The following is a 20,745-nucleotide window of genomic DNA, read 5'->3' on the forward strand; positions in this document are numbered from 1 at the left end:
CAGGTTAAGGATTTCCACAGAACGTGGCAGCGGAATATGGGGTATGTGGGGGAGAAGAGAGGAGAGGGCCATGTCAGAATGAAAATGACAAGCAGAGAGAAAGAAGGTTGTGGAGTTGGGTAATGCACAGTACTTGGCCCAAGTCGAGGTTGAGGCCAAGGCCGAGGCCTGGATGATCGATCTCATCGTTTATGAATAGTCCAACTCCACTCCAGCCTCACCTCACTCTGCTTCTGCTTCGGCATCAGCATCGGCATCAGCATCAGCGTTACCCACACACCCAGAAAGGAAGGAACCGAAGCAGAGGACAATGCTTCTCCTTTCACTCCTCCCCATCTCGCTCCCTCTTCACACTCAAAAACCTCGCACCCTTAGTTGCAAAGCCACTCTCAACCTCATCACCGACTCCGATTCCTTCCAGGTCGGACGCCTTCTAGGCAGTTATGGCTTCATCAACATCACCAGGTACTTCTCTCCTCCTCCGCTGTCAGTCTTCCCTTCGCTCCCTCTTCTCTTATCTTTACTCTGTTCGCTCCTCGGTTGGTAGCTATTCGGGCCTCCAATCGAGTTCAGATTCTGGGCAGTTCAAGATCCAGGACGTCGGTGAAGGCAGTGTCAAAATCAGGTGCCACTGCATCCCCCAATTCTCTCCTCTTAATTACTGGGTGATCCTCTTTCTCACTTGCATGGCAGTCTTCTTTCAGGCTTTACGAAGGCAGAGTCGTCCAGGGTTCCCTCTCTGGCTCTTCTGTCATCTTTAAGGTCACTGTTTGAACTAGTCCTAAGACCCTGCTAGATGAATTCATCAATCCTTTCATTAAAATCGTCATTCCCACGAATTTGTATGTGCTGTATAACTACTAACTATAGGTGTATCCTGGACAACGAGCTGGTGGTACTGAGGCCGATATGATGGCTGCCAACGAGCTCAATTCTCATGCCTTCCTTCAGGTCAGGTTTGTCAGAAACCCAATACCAGGAAAAAAAGATCGTCTGTGATGATATCAAAATTAGCTTGTCAATGACAGGGTGTTCACATTTCTATTGATTTCTGTTTTTCCAAATTGCACCAACGATGCAGAGCAGTCCAAAGGGCATTTCTCAGAATCTTTTGATGCTGATAGGTGGCTTTGAGACAACAACTGGGGAACAGGTTAGTTTAAGTATATCCAGTTCTGCTCAAACGCATAAAATGTCTTTTGGACTTACAACAAGATAGATAGTGTCCCTTCGCAGTGGCTTGCTTTCCGGAATGATGGCATATATAGTGCTGCAGACTATGCGAAAGTCTCCAGTGAAAAATTATCAAAGAGCCGATCTCTGGGAGTAGGCATGTCATGGAACTACTTTGAACAAGAAGAGATAGTCAGACGCAAAAGATTCTTCGTTATTAAGCTTCTGCAAGGTGCTATGCTCGGTCTTGCTTTCATGCATGAGCATGAAAGGTTACATCAGAGTCTTGGTCCTTCTTCGGTTGTTCTCAAGTATGTTTCTGGCTGCTTATTCTTTGTTTTTTAAAATATGCCTTTTAACTCTTATGCTACAACCACTAAGTCCTGGATTGCATTATGAGAATATTCTGCTTGATTAATGCAGTACCATAACAGAGAGGGATGCTGCTTACTTGGTTCCAAGACTTCGAGATCTAGCATTTTCTGTCGATATCAGGTATGGTCAAGTCACTTGCTAATATATGACGCGTCATCATGCAAAAGGCCGATGCTCATGTTACTGGGCTTTCATATTCTGCTAATTGAACTACTGCAAGGATTGGGAATCCTATAAACACGAAACTGGATGAACACTAGACTTTTTCTGTTTGCTTTAGGTTTACCTTTCTTCTTGTCATGCTTTTTTTCTTGATAGGATTTGGTTTGTCGAATTCTATCATTTTCTCCTTGACAGATCAATTTGTTCTTCATCATCCGATTAACTTTTATGCTAAAGTTGAAAATTGAAACGTTGGTAGCTTAGATGAAGGAAAGCTATGTACCCAAGAACTGCGATGCCGAATTGTCCCAAGTTCCTAGGGGCTTCCTAGTTTTTGCAATTAAGTTTGCTAATTTATGTGTTTATGTAACTTTATCAAGTCTTGCAAGTTGGTTTGGTTCATAGTCAATAGAGTTCAGATTTTTAACAATGATTTATGATCTTAGTATATGGCAGACAGCAGCATTCTCTTGATTAATTTTATGCTGATCCGCTGTGGTCTAGGTACTCATACCTAGAAGAAGGTCGCGGAATGCTCTCTGAACAACTTTGGAGACGTGCAGCTGCTGCTGGTGCCATTACACCATTTGAGAAAAGAGCCTTTGCAATAGCTGATGACATGTACTTTTTCGAAATTTTACATTCTTGGATTATTTGCCATCATATAATTGTGACTTGTGAGTAACTATCTTGTAATTCCTGTTCAGATATGAAGCGGGTCTTCTTTTGGCTTACCTGGCTTTTGTTCCATTTTGTGAATCAGGCATAATTGATAGCCTCTCTTTGCAAGTAAGAACTAATTTCTAAAATTTGTTATGGGGGCACAACTTTTATTTGTTTTTGTATGTGTGTGCATGCCATAAAAAAGAAAAGAAAAGTTTTATATATGTTTTTTTGGCTCAAATCCACATCAGAAGATACATGATTGATGGGACATGGGAGATTCAACACACGATTAACGTTAAATGAGAGCATGCTTTTGTATGATTTGGTTTTTCCAAAAAGTAAAGTGAAAGGACTTATGATTGAACCTTTCGATTTATTGCGAGGAAACTTGTTTAGTCAGGTAAATCTTGTTTTCTGGCCTCTGATGTCTATGCATATGTACAATGTGTTGCTTAAGGTTTTCCCTTAAAAACCAGACAACTAGATTTGTTAAGTAAAGTCAGGAGAATAGTATTGAAATGTTTAATAAGGTTAACTCTGCATCACCATGTTTGGGGTTCCGTCATTTACATCTTGCAATACACAGCTAATAGCTGCTAAGGTTCTTTTGAACCTTGATTTTGCAGAGGCTACTGGAGAACACTTTCAAACTAGATATTGAAGCCACAAGAGAGTAAGCTTTATACTCCTAAATCTCTGGTTGTTTTGGATGTATATTTGCATGCGCTAGAAAGAAGCGCTGCAGCCTGAAAGCGTGATTTCCATTTTGTGGAATGTTGATTGTGGATTGGTTTATTTCTATTTAGTATTTATTACAGCACGCTTTGTCTTGATGAAATACATACTGATGCTGAGAGGTTTTGGAGCTTTGATATGTGAAATGATATCTGTGGCAAACCAAGCACTTTTTTTTTCAGCTTTTTCAGATAGTATGTCCTTTTCCTCGCATGGATGAAAGAGATGACAAAATTTGTCAGAGACTTTGATGATTTCTCCATTCTGTATGACGGGATTTTGGGCTTTTGTTGGGGAACTGGCTGTAGTAACTATATAAAGATGCTTGTTTTTGTTGTGAGAATTAGCTGTTGTCCTGTATTCATGAGTATGTATCTTCACGGTCTTATTCGTTGTAATTTCCTATATCTTTCTTTGCAGGTATTGTTTGGCAGATGACCGCTTATTAGAAGCCGTGAAGTTTCTCGATCTAGGTGATGGAGCTGGTTGGGAATTGCTTCAGGTTTGATTTCTGATTTCATGAGGAAATTATATTAGATATTGATTTGGTGTTTCTTTCGAATCGACATTGGAACTGGACGAGATTTTGGGTGTTTCCTGCAGGCTATGCTCAACCCCGACTATCGAAAGCGGCCAATAGCAGAAGCTGTAGCAAAGCACCGATTCATGACCGGTGCTGTTCTCTAAATGTGGAATCAATGATTCATGACTGGTGCCGCTCTGCAATGACGTGCAAGTGGAGGAACTCTATGTTATTATGAACTATTCTGCCTAAGTGCACTTTCATCCTCTGGCCTGGGATAGTGGAATTGTAGTCTCAATTGCAAAGCCTGTGTGCCGACCCAACAGATTGTGCTGTTGCAAAAAGATAGAGACTGAACTAGAAAGAAAGTCGAACTCGCAGATCCCAGAAGTCCGATGAGCAAAATCTAGTTGAGAAGGAGGTACGGAAGTCGATAATATACTTTTCTGACAAGGATACGGAACACACTCTAGGATTATTTTCGAAGAAGATAAGGAAAGAAATGGCAGCAGTATAAGGAGAGATGGCGATTACGGGTCGTTGGTGATTGTGGAAAGTGGTGGAGAACTTGAATACGAAGCATTGACAGATTAGAGTTCTCCCAGAGTCTCCTCCTCTATGTAATATGCGACTCTCTTGTTTTCATCCGCTGTGTCAGCTCGGTGAATATCGATTAGCCTCTATGATGCATGCTAAGTTAACAAGACGAGGGAAGTGAGGTCTTGGTGTTGTTGGATTCTCTCAAATGCTTCAACTATTCTCGATTTATACATTTTACTGCGTGGATTGAGGAAAGAACGTAAATTCGTGCACGGAAGAAGACGCGGCTCGACCGTCGCTCATGATGATGAGTCCTACTGATAAGTGATTCCGATGTTTCACGACTTTCATCTTATACGTAGGCAAGGTTCATGTTAACATACTTCCACTCAATCAAGTCTCGCACCGAGTAAACATTGGATCTTAATTGCGCGACTGACCGCTGTTATACGGTCTATACGCTGTGTCTATGAATGCATCTTTGCATTCGAGATGGGTTGTGGTTACATGGCCGAATTAGCCCCTTTCGGCGATGAGCAGGAGCTGAGTCCTACAGAATCGATGAGATTAGAATTCCAGAATGAGAAATGAAGCTCACTTGACTTCATGTAGGAAGGACAAGAAAATACGACGGGTAGCTCTTCAGCAACCCAACGAACACACCTGAAATTGCCATTCCTTCGGACATCCTTAGCTTCTGGTAGAATTAAACTCGTTGAGATTAAAAGTTGCAAGTGATATAAAAACCGGTCTTTTGCACTAATAAGATTCTCAACTTCTTCTCTTGGTTTTGATCTGAATCGCCAAGCCCACTTTTTGCATCACGGGACAGATCCTTCTCTGTTCTTTTTGCACCCTCTCTTTCATTAAAATCGCAAATTTTTAAGAATGTCAGAATAAAAAAAATTTCTTCTTTATCAGAAATTGTCAGGGTGGATTAGTCATTTACGAACATTATTAATATATTAATGACGAAATGAAACCAATGCAAAAATTGCAAATAAAATAAATAAATAAATAAAAGAAAACTGGGCAGGAAAGAACAAAAAGACTGGCTTTTTGCAATGCTTGATGGGGGGTGTAGGGAAGGAGGTCCGTTGACGAAGCAAGCAAAACTCAACAAAACGCAGGAACAGAGCAAAGCGAATTCCAGATTCCAACTTCCAAATTTCTTCATCTGCCCTTTGGGTTGTTCGTTCACCCAACAACAACATGAGCAAATTGTTCCCTTCCGTTTCTCATCGATGAGGTAAATCGTTACTGTCTGATCTGGGTCGATCGATTTCGTCCTAAGTTTCTCGTTTTTCGGCTCCAAGAATTCAGCTTTTTGTCTGTGTCTCCGATCTTGTTCAGCTCATCTTGTGCTCCAGTTCCCGATTCCCATTTGCGGCGTCAGTGTGTGCCCAGTCCGTTTCTTAGCGCTCCCCCCTTTACTGGTTTTGCTCGAATTTCGCGATTGCCTCGGCTTCTCATGCTTGCAGATGTCTGCTGTTTTGTCTAGGATCAGCTGTTCAGCATTCACTTGGTGGTTTCCGTGAATTCTGCGTGCGTTGTGAATGTTCTTAGGTTCTTTGGTGATGACCATTTCCCTTCGTCGTAGACCTAGCTGTTGTGTTGCGTCAGTGCTGTAGCTTTGAAGTTCTAGTTTTTCACACTGGTTCTCGCTTGTTTTCTTCGTCCTGTTTGGGCTTTGCTTGATGATGGGCTCGTGGTTGGTTACGTGTACGTGGCCACACTCTGTTTATAGATGGTTACTTCTGAGGCAGTCACCCGTCACTTGGAAATCGATTTGATACTCTCTGAGAAGAAGTAGTTTCTCTATGTGCTGCAACTTTCTTGTTTTAGGCAATTCGGCACTGGACCCGAAAAATTTCGCCTGGAAAAATAGGTGTTGTGCAGGTGGTCTGGTCCAGCGGTGTTCTGTGCGTGTCTAGAGAGTGGTGGAGTTATGGAGCAGTTTACCAGTTATAGGAATCGCGTGCTGTTTAATGAGACTACAGCTCCTTGCTTCTATACTTTGTGAACTCTTCTTCTGCACCTTTGTATCGTATCGCCCAACCGTACTTTTCACTATGGCTGCCTAATGGAAGTTTGAGCGTAGCTCTTTTAACTGATAAAAAGAGATATTAGCATTTGGACTATCAAGTTTTCGACGATTAGCCACATGAGTGGCATGGTTGCTGTTAGAGACTGAAATCTGGTGATTGATGACATTCCTTGTTGACAAAAGAAAAGGCATCTGGCAAGTCACTTTCTCGATTTACTCGATCATTCAACTGTCACATTTACCTTGTTATGCTATCTGGCTTATCCAGCTTACTTCAAGTATCATCAAATAAGTGTTAATGGCTGCAGTTACCTTTCCGTGCAAATGAATTGTATGGTGCGAACGGTCAGTCAGCCTTTGGTTATCCTCTAGTGTTTGCACCTGCACAAAGGGAATAATTTGACACTGTTTCAACTTACTCATGCGAACCTTCTAACGAGAAAAAAAAAAAGGAAACTTAGAGAGTAAAAAGTTTTGAGATTTCGAGGAGTTCATTGCAAAGAACCAGTTTTTTTCTTTTCTTTTGCTTACCGGAGCATCTGTGAACTGAATTAAATCATTTGCTATCAGCCATAGAAGTCGCTGGGCCAGAATCATAATTGATGAGTGCATGCAACCTTGGTACTTGGCATCTGCACATGCTGTGATAGGCAGTTCATCCGTTGCTTTTAGCCTTTCATTTTCTTCTCTGTGCAAATAAAATACTAAGAGTGTGTTTGTTTGAGTGAAAGAATATTTCGCGAGTCAGTTTTCTGGACTTTTACGAGTTTGGTTTGCTGATAATGATCGGTCAATGGAAAACCATTTTCAGAAAAAAAAAAAAATATGCATCCTTAAGTTAGGAAAGTGAATTACCCAACCTGAAAAGGGGAAAATATTTTCTTTTATCATGAAGTTTTCCCCATAATAAACACACCCCAAGATCTGTTTGGCTTGTGATGTGATGCTCTACATCATTCCATTATGCAGGGCAGCTGTGTCTCTGGTTTGGACTTAAGATAATTGATACGGTGCTATATTATATTCTATTGCTTCCATTTTACTTATGAACTTGTATATAACCCCAAGTAATTAGAGAGCTTTAAGCAGAATTGCCATGTTGGTTTACAGTTCTTACTGCATGGATGTGGCGGCTGATGGGGCATAAATGGGAAGAGCGGTCTTTCTACAGGTTCTCCACAAATATCCGGTTTTTTCTGGGGATTAAGATCTTGATAGACGATGGTCCCGCTAACCTCTTGCCATCCGACCATAAGCTATAGGCCCGTACGTCCATCTGATCTGGAAATCTTAGAGCGGATTCATGGGGATATATTTCCCATTAGGTAGTTTAGCCCCGTAAACACTTTTGTCCTTTGAGATTTTTTAGTGATGTGGATATTTAGATGGAGTGGTTGCTTTTGTTAAATGAGCAGTTGGATTTACAGGTACGAATCTGAGTTCTTCCAAAATGTTGTCCATGGACGTGGTATAGTGTCTTGGGCAGCCGTTGACCATAGCCGTGATGACGGAAGAAGTGATGAGCTAATTGGATTTGTCACAGCTAGGGTTGTTCTTGCTAAAGACAGTGAGGTATGTATACGGTCATCAGGTGATCATTTGTATTGAAGCTCCTTTTGTATGTCATTCTTCCTCAAGCGTGATCATAGCTGGAAATGGGTTTTGTGTTATGAAGCTGAATAAGATTCTTTAGGGTATTCTAATTTGCCTCAATGGCCTGGAACTGCACAAACATAAGTTTCTGAATTATGATTTTTTTAATTGAAATTGTGCTCGCAGATTGTGGATTTGCTTAATTATAATTCTGCAGATACGGAATGGTCATTAGTCTACATTCTGACGCTGGGAGTGATAGATAGTTACAGAAATCTTGGCATAGGTGGGTTCTTGTTCTTGTTCTCCATGGCTCTTTATCCTGTTTCTGTGAGCACCAAAGGAACTTACTTGCCCGTTCTTTGATGTGCAGCCTCTTCACTTATTCTTGAGGTTATCAAGTATGCCTCCAGCATCCCAACATGTCAGGCTGTTTATTTGCATGTGATCTCATACAATATTCCTGCCATGCACCTGTACAAGAAAATGTCATTCAAGTGTATACGGAAGTTGCCCGGTTTCTATCTGATTGATGGCCAGCACTATGATTCATACTTATTTGTTTACTTTGTAAAAGGCTGTCGATCTCCTTGCTCACCACTGTAAGTTTCCTATGAGCTACGTGGGTCTATGATAATTATTTGCCAGTTGCTCTTTTGATAAAAGAGTGAATACATGTTCTTCTTCTTGTTGTCCTTTTTTAGATTCAGTTGGATGGCAGTTTCTTTTGCAAAATTTTTACAATGATCCCTTTCCTACTATGCAATTGTTAGTTTTAACTACCAGCATAGCATTGATGGTCTTGGGTTCTTATTTCTATCAAAAAGATTGAATTAATTAGTCATCTGAGGTGTCATCACACTGAATTTTGAGAGTTGAAGTTGTCTAAAACAACAAAACCCAAATACTTGTCCTGTAGGAAGCTTCTCATGGTCGTCATGAGATACATACGGATTGGTTTCCAGTCGATTACTGCAAAGCTATGGAATGATGAAAGGAAGGTCGGTAGATGGTCCAGATGTAAAGAAGCTCATTCTCTAATATAGGCGGCTCAGAACAAGAGAATCCTCGAGTCTCAGAGAATTAGGGATTAGTGTATCTTATATGTATGTTTTATCAACCAGTTGTTGGTACTTGAAGGAAGGATGCGGATGTATTGTCTGCCTTTACATGTATTCTTACCTGTACATGGTTACACCTATTGTCGTGGTGAGTTGAAATAATGTCATTTCTTCTCTTTTGGTTCGTTTTTATTTTCCAAAATTCGAGGGTGAGATATAATGTTTATTTTTGCAAATGAAGGATGTATATGCCTGTAATGAAATCAAATAACTTATTTTTGTTGTGTTTTCCAAATCATCGTCTGATGATGATTCATACAGTGAACAATGCTGGTGATTTAGATGAAATTTCTTGCCGAGTAATTGGAGTGAAGAGATACGTTCTTGCTAATTGTTGGGGACATTGGGAAAACAGATATGCATGCAGGGAATGCATTGCCCACTCCCCTGTCATGCATGGATTATTGATTGATACGTGCTGTTGCAGTTGGCAAAGTATCCACTCCTTGTATTTCGGCTCTACAAATCCAATTTGATGACGTGAATCTCTTAATGACACCCCCATGCATGCATGCAATGCCCTGTTCTTTGTCGACTGCCTCATCTCCTTAATTGAACCCACCAGAATTAGACATCCTTGTAATGCTCGATTGTCCCTCTTCTTCTAATAAAATAAGTGTTTTAGGGTGAATCCACCAATGTAGGTGGTCGTGCGGTGCGAAATCAGTTGCTCCATTGTCTCTTTACCTAAAGCTAAATCCAGTCTCCCACCATTTATATATATATATATGTACCTTTGAAGCCCAAAAGTAAGCGAAGTAAGAGGAGACGTACAAGTGCGCCTAATTGAGGGATTTTCAACCATGGCGTCTTCTCTGCCGAAACAGCCTCTACTATTGTTTATCTCCTCCTTATTCCTACTGCTCCTTTTGTCCCCTCTTGCGCTCGGGTCCCCTAGAGGGGGCGGCCAGCCTGCTCGGCTTACATACCATGGAGGACCTCTCCTCACCGGGAATGTCAATTTAGCGCTGGTGTGGTACGGACCTTTCGGTCACGTCCAGAAGAACGTGATCCGGAGCTTCATCAAGTCCCTCAACTACAGGCCCCCCCGCGGCGCCTACATGGAGCCTCCGGTGTCCGCCTGGTGGCGCATCATCGAGAGCTACCAGCCAAGGAGGAGGGGTGCGGTGGCTCCCATTAAAGTGAAGGTGGTGCGCCAGGTCACCGACAAGAATTACTCCGTCGGCAAGGTGTTGACAGTGGATTTCATCCCTGGTCTCGTCCAAAAGGCAACGGGCGGGAACAAGAATACCATTGCCGTCGTCTTTGCCGCCAGAGGCGTCACCGTTCAAGGCCTTTGCATGGGCAAGTGCTCCCAACACGGACTCCTTGGTATGTACCATGATCAATCAATCTAGGTTTACGGACTCCAGCAACGTATAAACCTGATAAGTTACGGGATGTGACAAACTGCTGTATATGATGAATCAATAATGCAGGGAGGCAGCCATACATTTTAGTAGGTGACCCTACAACCGAGTGCCCAGGGGCGTGCGCATGGCCATTCTACCCATCCGACTACGGGCCGAAAGGTGTGACATTGCAGCCGCCGAGTGGGAACATGGGTGCAGACGCCATGGTCGTATCTTTTGCCTCGGCATTGGCGGGAATCGTCACCGATCCTTATAACAGTGGGTTCTACAGAGGGTCCCAATTTGAGCCAACCGAATCTGGGACGGCATGCCCTAACATGTTCGGAAGCGGAGCCTTCCCAGGTTACAGTGGCAAGGTCCGGGTCGACCCCGCCACCGGCGGTGCCTTCAATGCTCGCGGGGTCAGTGGCAAGAAGTTCTTGCTTCCTGCGGTTTGGAACCCCAAAACTTCCTCTTGCTGGACTCCCTTGTAATTTCATTATAGGGATTTGTTAGCATAACAGCTTTTGGGTCATTATGAGAATAACAACGTGTTTAGAGCCACAACAATCATGTATTCATTTGCTTTTCTTCTTAATCTATTCTTTCATTTCAAATTTGTGCACTCGTTAATATCGATGCTGAGCTATGCTTAAGAAAAAGGACATCAGGTTTACCGAACAAAATACTGAATAAAGACATAGTGAATAACAAATTGAACTTGGTCTCCAGAAAAAAAAAATGTAACTTGATTGAACCTGGTCTACTACTAGATTCAAAACAAATAGAAGAGGTATAGGAAAAAAATGGAAGAAGACAATGGCATTAAGTTAAGGCCCAACCGGTTGAATAAGTAATTATAGAAGGCGAAGCCAAAGAAGAAATCGGAGCACAACCGCCAAAAAAATGAAAGAGTCCGTACGAACAAATTTACATATGAAATTAACGGAGAGGCTCGACCAAGTCAGATGGACAAACCTAAAAAGCAACCATCTCAGCTAAGGAGGTCAACAAGGTAAAAGGAGACCAAATCCTAAATATGCAAATGCAGCTCTGACCGGAGATGTTGGAGTAATAGAGCCATTTATGTTTCATAAGGGACATAATGGAGGAAGCCTATGGAAGAAGAGATTCAAGCTTTGAAGCAAAATGAGACGTGGGATTTGGTGCCAAGACCTAAAGAGGTAAGACCTATATCTTGCGAGAGGGTCTACAAACTTAAAACCTGACCAGATGTGTCAATTGAAAGATGAAAGGCATGTTTAGTTGCTTAAGGATTCTCTCCGAAGTTTGAGCTAGATTATGACGAAACCTTTAGTCTAGTGGCAACATTTATTACAGTTTGAGTCTTACACCAGCAAGCAAGTCATGGAAGTTATGGAGGATAGATGTGAAGAATGCCTTATTATATGGAGAGTTAGATCGAGACATATACATGGAGCAACCACAAAGTTTTAAGAGTAAGACTCATCCAAGTTTTGTCTGCAAATTTAAAAAATGTTTTATGGTTTGAACCAAGCTCCACAAGCATCGTATGGGAAGATCGCAGAATCTCTGCTGCAAAGTGGCTACTAAGTAGCACCAGCAGATTCAAGCCTATTCGTCAAAGAAGAAGGCAAAAGGCCTGTAATAGTACTAATCTATGTGGTTGATCTAATCATCACTAGAGATGATGAGAACGAGATGCATTGAATTAGAACCAACTTCTCTGTGTAGTTTCAGATGAAAGAGCTTCGGAGAACTAAAACACTTCCTAGGATTCGAGGTTGACCAAACCAAGGAAGAGTTATTCCTTTATTAATAAAAGTATGCACAAGATCTCCTTAAGAAGTTTAGGATGCTTGATGGCAAGCCAATCTCTACGACTGCCGATGAAAATATTAAGCTACTTGCATTTGAAAGTAAGAGAATTCGAAGATTCAGATATGTACTAGCAAATGGTGGGAAGTCTAATAAACTTAAAATAACATGGCCTAACATCGCCTTTGCAGTGGGAGTAGCAAGTCGATTTTTCGGAGAAACTAGGTAAGCCTCACTTGGATGCAGTTACACGCATGCCAAGGTATGTAAAGGGGACATTTGATCTTGGAATTCTCCATTATAAAGGACCAGTGATTATGATACATGACATTCAACTACTTGATATATGTTTCACCTTGGATCCAGAGTAGTGTCATGGTGGAGTAGGAGGCAATCAACAATGTCAATATCAACCATAGAAGCTAAGTTGAGAGCAACAACAATGGTCACTCAAGAAAATACGTGGTTCATGCAGCTTATGGAGGATTTGCATCAACCTATTGAATACCCCATGGTGCTCCATTCGATAATCAATCAGCCATACAGTTGGCGTGGAACCCGATCTGTCAAGCAAGAACTAAGCATGTAGAAGTATATTATCATTTCTTGCTTAAAAAATTGCTACTGGCAGAGATAGAGATGGAGTATGTGAAGACAAGTGATCAAGTTACAGGTATTTTCACCAAAGGCCTTGGCACTACGAAGTTTAAAGAGTTCCAAAGCAACTTGGCAATGATTGCTAGATGCATATTGAGAGAAGAGTAGTAGGTGAGCAGGAGCATTGAAGAAAAAGATTCACCTCTCTCTTTTCCAAAGAATTCTAAATGTTTCTACGGGGTAAATTAGTTACTAATTTCTAGAATGATGTAAGGGGGGTAAACCACTAATATTTAGAGGATTTAGGGGGAGTGAACCACCCTCTTGTGAAGGAAATGAATAGCCAAGTGTTTTAATTTGTGTTAGTGTGCAAGAAGTTCTCCCAACTAATATCATAAAGAGAGCCTCTAACAAAAAAATGTGTGTTTTCTATAATTGAATTTTCGATCTTTCTCAACACGTCGGGGGTAAGAGCTCGATGGTGGTGCCTGAACGGGTTGTTCCCACCTCCCTAGAAAAAATTGCTCACTGAAGAATCTAACCTTAATATGCCATGGCACCACATATTGTGGCTATCTTGGCCATGAATTACTCTTAACTACAAATGCCCAATTCATCAATCATGCGGTTCAACATCTTAAAAAAATTTCCCATATTATAGTGACACATCCATGGCCTACAATTTCACCCATGTTGGTTTGGTGTGTTGGTGTCCACATTAATCCTAACAAATCAGCAATACGTGTATCCTCGCACTAGAATCTGGGTTGCTAGGGATTAATCTTTGGGTGAATCCCCGTCCTAAGGGGGAAAAATTGGCTACGTGTAAGAGCCGTCCATTTCATGCGCGGTGACAACAAGAAGATAAGATAGAATAGAAGTGAAGTGACATGCCACGATGCAAACTCAAAGCAATTAGGCAACGGGTCAATTAATCTTAAGATACGTCCATCAAGTCTTTTACGTGATAACCCGCGCTTGTGTACTAGCATTCTACAATCATTTGGCCCAATTGGCAACTCCACATGTCTAAATATCCACCTTCTCCTTTTCTTCGTTATAGCCCTTCTATTTATAGGGGTGCGGGCATGTATTTACGTCACGGAATCGCACCTAGGGCGATTCGTCTCTTCTCTGCTGCATGCCTACATCTGTACACATGGATTCATACATCTACCGTGTGCTCTTGGGTGTCAACCTCTGTGATGTGCTTAGAATGGGCGATGAACAAGTTTCAGTCGAAATGTGCAAGGTGCTGTTTTAGAAGACGTAGTTGGACCCAGTCCGAAAATGCAGTTCCCAGATAGCGAGACCCTAAAGTGCTATCATTTTGGACTGGCGTAGACCTTGATGAGCAGTCGCGATTCCTTTTAGAAACCACTCTCCGTTGTCGTTGGCCGTCATGTCCATCTCCTTATCTTTCTATATCTTTGACTTCTGTTTTTCCCTAATGTTTCCATCCGCTACCCTATCTAATACTCTGTATTGCCCGACCCCTCCCTCTATTTCGTTCATAAGAATATAACTTTATACACGCACATACACGTATTTGTTCGGGTAACTTACAGAATTCCATTCCGTCGCCTATACTGAAGTCGTTATTTCGGCCTTAAGACTGTAACTCTTTATGCAAACACAGGGAACGCAAGCATCATCTCTTTATGTTTAAATAATAACAGGGATCGTGTAAGACCTAATCATCATCATTATATTATCATAATTCCATCTCGTGTGGTTCTTAAAAATGGATGACGAACCGGTTGACCGAGCGTGAGGTAATGTTTGGGTTGAAGCAAGCGAGGTTCGATTTAGCGGATAAGATAGGATGACTTTCGTTCTGTGATTGGGCGAAAACTTTTTCAACTGAACCCTAGTTAAAACACCCACGAGAAAGAACTAATGCAGATGTACTTTTTAGAGCCGACACTACGCATTCTAACTGGTTCGCTTTATGTAGGTTGATGAGGAGGGAATCGAGAGAGGGAAGTACGTAAAACGATCCACCATCAAATCTGGGCATAACTCCTTTGTTTCCTTTCTCAGCAGTATTTGACTATTCTTGTGCCAGAATCGACGTTCAGCAATTTGTCATACACCTTTTCCGATTTCAAACAAGAATCTGGCATTTCAATGGCAGCGCAGAGGGCGGGCGTTGAGTCCCCAATTAGCGAGCATGTGATATATTCTACGCATCTGCAATTTTCAACCCATACTTTTGTTACTACTCGACTCGATCAAATCGATCACCGCGTGTTAAGTATTACGAATTTTGCTGTTTTCGTTCGAAGAAAAAACATTGCATGGAGTGCTTGCTTTGGCTAAATGATAATGTCGGGCGCCAAAAATCTTAGGATGGTTAAATTTCAATATTTGTAATGAAAGGCCACATTTCGGTGTATTTATGTATATTAATTCCATTTAGCATAGAATTCACGGTTCGGGAAATTGGAATTGCCTCCCCTAATGTATGTGTATACATTAACTTGCAAGCATGCCACGACTGAACTTTTCTCTTATAAAAACTTACTTCACGGACAATGCTGACATTTGGTTATTTGAAGGTAGTACTTGGTCAGTTATATATGCTTAGTAAAGAGGCTTACCAAGTGGGAAAAGTAAAACAGGTCGTGATGCTTCTTTCTTAGCTTATGAATGAATAGTTAAGAAAGGTTCTGAATGTTGAATGTCAAAGGCGCAGCTCTGATACCAATTTGATGGAATAAATTTGAAGGTGAAACACTCAACTCACACAACTCAAGAGAAAGAGACAAAGAGGCTTTACTTACTTTTATCAGTAACTCCTTATTGGTTTCACCTTATTGGAAACAATTACAAAATCGCCTTTTATAAACTCGATACACGACTCTTAGACTAACTCTTAATTGACTCATAAATATATCTACCATTCCAAGGAAATAGTTTCCTGGGAATTTACAAAATATTAACTAGATATAGAAACTTTAAAAGACTCTTTGAAAAACAATACTATAATAAAGATTCTGTTTAACTCGTCCATTGAATAGTCATTGACATCAATTCTAAAATATCGACAACCAGGTAACCAATCGACAATTCAGTGGTTGATCGATAGTCTAGACGTTTAGGAATTTGGTTTAATTTCTAACACTGAACTCAATGGATTCACTGAATCCTACCATCTCATACTTCGGATCTAAGCTTGAAGCACTCTTTGGGATTAATGGACTTTACCATCGCACAAAACCATAATGGAATTCGGGTCTGTTTGACCCGCCAAGCTCTCATTGGAGGAGGACATTAATTAATTCCATGGCAGCTTAACCAAGATCCCTACTTCTTTTGCTTGTGTCGTTGAACATCCTTATTATATCCCTACACTCAGTTTCTAAACAGCATATGTACGTCCCGACTTACAACGCCAATGAGATCAGTTCTGTCTACGAAACCAATATAGATGCAAACTGCGATTATATTATTAATTCCTATAATTCAAACATGAGTTGGAGTCAAGTTGACCCACGTTCATGCATGCATGCAATGCGATCTACCAAGCAAGATAGCATGGACATAAGCATTCTAGACCTGGTTTGGTGATGGTGAATAAGCCGAACAAATAACCATATAAACCTGAAACAACCGCATATTCATGGGTCAATATTGTTTGGCTACAATTTGAAAAACATCGCATGACGAGAAAACAACTCAAACCAAGCAAAAATAAAAGCCGATAAAATTAGGTTCATCATGATTAGAATGCAAGGTGACGGTGATGTACATAAATCTTCATGCAAGCAAGTTGGTGCAGCTGCGTGAGGAGCCAAAGAAGGTGATGTGGGAATAGCTAGCGAACTTGCAATATTATAAGCGGCTACCGTTAGAAGTTTGGTTGGTAGGTCGGTTCCCAAAGGATTACATTCGACAGTTTCGTGTGCGGACTTCTGATTGAAATTATTGCCCCACATATCTTCTTCATTACAATACCTGAGCTGTTTGACCCTCTTAACCCTCTAGCTACTATCTATCCACTACATATTTGCGTATTTACTTAATAAATTTCAAAGCATGTATTGCACGCAAACATATACATGCAAATATGAACGAAAACCCAACTCATTATCATGTGTCTAGATGGCCAAATTATTAATTAGTCTCCCTTTTGATCAAGTAAATGTGAGTGAGGACAGAGGACAGAAAGTTTGCTTAACCGTGTTAGTTGTGCTGCCTATTAAATGCATTTCACCAAAGAAATTTTAAATAGGCAGTTCTGGCATGCATTGCGATACGAATAATCGAATGCATGACTCTTTAAGTTGTTGACCATGGATCGAGGACATATTTGGAACTTAGCGGTTTACATCCTCCTGGAAAAATACTTGTGCATTACTCCAACGTCAATATCATGGTACACTCGCATATGAGAACTATATGCACTGTCCTACACAATATAAATACCAAATTAAACCCCACCTCACTTCACAAAAAGATCCAGCAGTTTGAAGAGAGTCCACTTCCAAAAGGTTTCTTTCGCTTGATGCATTAACAATAAACTAGAAGCCGTAGTTAGCCATTGAATAATTGTTACCATTTTGATGTTTGGCCTGCAGATGCAGAGTGAAGTGACGATGGAAAGCGAGGAGTTGAATGGGACACCGCTGAAAAAGGGGCCGTGGACGCCAGAAGAAGACAGGAAGCTGATGGAGTACATAGAGAGACATGGCCATGGCAGTTGGCGATCTCTCCCGATGCTTGCCGGTCTCAACCGATGTGGCAAGAGTTGCCGCCTCCGCTGGATCAACTACTTGAGGCCCGACATCAAGCGAGGCAATTTCACCGATGAAGAGAAGCAGATGATCATCAACCTCCATTCCGTTTTTGGAAACAAGTATGTTATATGCAAATATAGATGATTTGACTTGATTGATTGCAAGACCAAATCCATAAAAGGTCATGTTTTGATTTCATATGCTCCTTTATATTATCAACTCCTGGCTAGATAGGAGATAGTGTTCTTCCTTGTTAGAGATAATTAAGATAATTCTCTAGGATAATTATCTCTAACATTCCTTCTGCAATCCATCTGCAACTAACTTATGGTCGTGGTTATCTCATGTCTGATTGTCATCGATCAGGTGGTCGGCCATAGCTACTCATCTTCCAGGGCGTACTGACAATGAGATAAAGAACCTGTGGAACACCCATCTCAAGAAGAAGCTGCTCCAAATGGGTATAGACCCAGTGACTCACCAGCCCAGAGCCGACCTCAATATTCTCTCCAACTTGCAACAATTGCTCACTCTATCCAACTTGCTCAATAGCAACAATCAGTTTGCTTCCCCTTTGGAAATTAATAATGCTCTGAGGACGTTACACTTGCAGTTGGACGCAACACTGCTTGCTAGAATCCAATTGTTTTCGCAAGTTTTCAGCGCTACTGGTAATGGTAATCCACCACCCGTGAATAATATTGATGCGTTCCTGATGAACTTGGCTGGCTCATCTTCTTCTTTTTCTTCCGGTCACGAGCACCATCTGGAGGATTACTTGAAACATAATAAAATCACAAATGAATATTCCAATCGGTTTGGAGCCGGTGATGGATTTGTATCGTCTGGCTCCTTGTCTGCTTTGACATCATTCGAAGTGAAAGAGCCTCAGTTACCTTGCAATTCCATGTTGAACTCCGACAATTATCCGATGCCATTTGAAAATTCAATCCCTCCGCTCGCATGTGCTTCACCGGGTAATCGTGTTTCGTCCATCAGTAAGACCGAGAAGAGCAAGATGTACGAAAATTCTTCATCCACTTTGACAATGACCTTCGATCGGTTGGAGCTAGAAGCTAACAATTGGGGAGATCCTCATCAGTTCATGGATGATGAGGTGTCCGACTCCTTCTGGAAAGAACTCGTTCGGTAAGATTCGTTGATCAATAAATGTCTGCATTACATCTACAAATCACTGTAGAAAAATTGATATGCTAAATGATGTGACGGTCTTCAGCATACCTAGTATTATTGCCTCCCTCAATTTATATGATTTAAAGTTTTCATAATGTGATCTCTATCAATGAAAACATTTATTTTACCTTAATGTAGCCATACAATGAGTCAAAACGACAACCACATTTGGTTTTGAAGCCTACTTCCAGGATTAATAACTAAATTCACATATGCACAGCATCCTTATTAAAGTAATCTTTTCCAAGAATGGTAGACAATATAAATCCACTTAAGTCACCTAGTTACTCAAGGCTTGCTTGTTCTAATTCCATCTAATAATGAATAAACGTGTTTTGCAGGCAATGAGTAATCGTCTATTCGTGCAACCAAAGACAGTCCTTTTTATTCTGGAGCTTCACGCAGGGCAGTTGTTCTATAGACGGGGATTTGTAAAGATTTTAAGAATGTAACTTTCACAGTGTACATTAAGTCATGTAGGAGGTTTCTTTCTTCATTTATGTATAACCATTTAGGTTCAAGCTAGTTTGCAGTCACGGGAATATGGAACGCAGAACATTGGATTTCGATTTTATAGGGCCACCTCTGTTGTTTTGTAATAAGACTCGTGTGGATATGTCTATTACTGAACAATTATCTTTTGTGTTTGTGCATCGCATATGATTTCTTCGTCGGTCTCTGTTTATTTCCAATGTCACGAGGATTTGAAAGCGTTAAAGGAGCATATCTTTATAATGCAATTTTCAGATAAGTGGTTCCTGCTAATTGCGTTTGAATCTCTCCAAATCACTTTAGGCGAAGTCCCAACCAACGTTTCAAGTACCACCACATCCATAATTTTCACAAAATTAAGGCATTGATACATGTTCAAAAGGAGCTATCCAAATATATCGGGGTTTGACATGATAAAAGCCTTTTTTGTTCTACCATGATCCTTACGAAGCTGCAGATTGATCCATAACAGAAATTTTTTTATGTTTTCAGTAAACTTTTTTGTTTCTTTTCCATGTCGTATAGATATGCTTACGTTACTTTGCGTGCTGATATTATCAGATGATGAGAAAGATGCAGACAAGGCGAAGAAAATGAAGGAAATAGTACGATTGAAGAGGGAGTTAGTTGTGGAAAAACTAGAGGCACGGTCTTGATACGGATGTAAACAAGAGCTGTTTGTCTTCTTTGGTGAAATTAGAGAGAGCTAGGGGTTGACCTTTGCATGCGTTCCCATTTGAGAGTCGTGCACAATTACTCATCTCACCATAAATCTTCAATGCATAATTTTAGAAAGCTAAAGAAGCAATCTCTCTCTCCCTCTCTCTCTCTCCCACGTAGCTGAAATGGGAAAAATTCTCTTCAAAGTAGCTAATAGTGTAGCCCAAAAAAGTCAAAAGACCTCGCTACTCATTAGGTAAAAGCAGTAAACATGATACTACATGTAGCTTGTCATCTTATCTCACGGTACAAGCTAACCGTTCTTTTTTTTTTTTTTCCCTTTTGTAGCGTTACTTCTAAATTGTATTCGAGTTCATGCATCCGATTAAATTTGCCCGTCTTTCAATCCAAAGCAAACCGCTGGTGTCTCGAAGCATTTACAGGAAATTACTTTTTTCCCCTCAGGATTTAGGGGACTGCGGTCAAATCTAATATGCTAATCAAGAAGGCTGTGGTAATTAGTAGGTAGGTGATGTCCATTCTCCCTGCCATCCCATTCAAAAGAACAACTAATCCAACACCTACCCTGCCAAATCTGTTTATATTCCAACCTAAGGTATCATCTCCCAACAAACTTAATATGCTTATCTAATTAAAGATGCAATACCCGAATGTTGCTTTTCATGGCAATGCCTATGTTGCTGCTTTGGGGTGAGATCAGTCTTACTATTGCTGAACAACTTATGAATGGCCATCTTTATTTCTTGATGTTCTTAATTAGCTAGAATCATTGTAGGGCATGCTGAGTTTTAATCAAGAACTTGTGAGAAACGTAGAGAGACGCATTCCTCTTTAAATTTCCAAATTTCTACTGCTTGTGAATGTGAATTATCTTCTGGCCCCCGGCACATTGCATATTTGCCTTATCCCCAAATTTTGGATCAAGTTGCTAAATGTGCCTTTGCAACTGATG

The 20,745-nt window shown here is 40.9% G+C and overlaps 4 protein-coding genes across 9 annotated transcripts; all 4 read left to right on the forward strand.

The window, feature by feature from the left end:
• The first annotated feature begins 119 nt into the window (after positions 1–119).
• Positions 120–4,380, forward strand: LOC115683169 (uncharacterized). 4 transcript variants are annotated; one of them, XM_056304177.1, is made up of 12 exons: positions 120–465; positions 548–625; positions 694–730; positions 871–951; positions 1,082–1,153; positions 1,237–1,484; positions 1,597–1,668; positions 2,215–2,331; positions 2,418–2,499; positions 3,003–3,049; positions 3,532–3,613; positions 3,715–4,380. In XM_056304177.1, the coding sequence occupies exons 1-12, from the start codon at positions 311–313 to the stop codon at positions 3,796–3,798; spliced, it is 1,155 nt and encodes a 384-aa protein (XP_056160152.1). In that variant the 5' UTR covers positions 120–310; the 3' UTR covers positions 3,799–4,380. The 4 variants fall into 4 exon arrangements, 3 of the variants coding, with proteins under 3 accessions (XP_056160152.1, XP_030463471.1, XP_056160153.1); XM_030607611.2 differs by having other exon boundaries at positions 705–762; XM_056304178.1 differs by having other exon boundaries at positions 307–465; positions 705–730.
• Positions 4,381–5,231: 851 nt separating this feature from the next.
• On the forward strand, positions 5,232–9,042 carry LOC115683181 (histone acetyltransferase MCC1). 3 transcript variants are annotated; one of them, XM_056304181.1, is made up of 8 exons: positions 5,232–5,423; positions 6,063–6,416; positions 7,332–7,392; positions 7,478–7,546; positions 7,649–7,793; positions 8,001–8,100; positions 8,188–8,416; positions 8,734–9,042. In XM_056304181.1, the coding sequence occupies exons 3-8, from the start codon at positions 7,346–7,348 to the stop codon at positions 8,858–8,860; spliced, it is 717 nt and encodes a 238-aa protein (XP_056160156.1). In that variant the 5' UTR covers positions 5,232–5,423; positions 6,063–6,416; positions 7,332–7,345; the 3' UTR covers positions 8,861–9,042. The 3 variants fall into 3 exon arrangements, with proteins under 3 accessions (XP_056160156.1, XP_056160155.1, XP_056160154.1); XM_056304180.1 differs by lacking the exon at positions 6,063–6,416; XM_056304179.1 differs by lacking the exons at positions 6,063–6,416; positions 7,332–7,392; positions 7,478–7,546.
• Positions 9,043–9,163: 121 nt separating this feature from the next.
• On the forward strand, positions 9,164–10,904 carry LOC115683176 (protein EXORDIUM-like 2). The gene is made up of 2 exons (XM_030607619.2): positions 9,164–10,267; positions 10,375–10,904. The coding sequence occupies exons 1-2, from the start codon at positions 9,739–9,741 to the stop codon at positions 10,779–10,781; spliced, it is 936 nt and encodes a 311-aa protein (XP_030463479.1). The 5' UTR covers positions 9,164–9,738; the 3' UTR covers positions 10,782–10,904.
• A 6,187-nt stretch (positions 10,905–17,091) lies between these two features.
• LOC115683173 (transcription factor MYB53-like) lies at positions 17,092–19,271 on the forward strand. Its single transcript, XM_030607616.2, has 4 exons — positions 17,092–17,180; positions 17,268–17,545; positions 17,793–18,575; positions 18,962–19,271. The coding sequence occupies exons 2-4, from the start codon at positions 17,268–17,270 to the stop codon at positions 18,966–18,968; spliced, it is 1,068 nt and encodes a 355-aa protein (XP_030463476.1). The 5' UTR covers positions 17,092–17,180; the 3' UTR covers positions 18,969–19,271.
• The last annotated feature ends 1,474 nt before the right edge of the window (positions 19,272–20,745 follow it).

The sequence above is a fragment of the Syzygium oleosum genome, unplaced genomic scaffold, assembly GCF_021117445.2.
Source record: "Syzygium oleosum isolate NSW1041296 unplaced genomic scaffold, Sole_v2.1 Sole_v2.31, whole genome shotgun sequence".
Lineage (NCBI taxonomy): Eukaryota > Viridiplantae > Streptophyta > Magnoliopsida > Myrtales > Myrtaceae > Syzygium > Syzygium oleosum.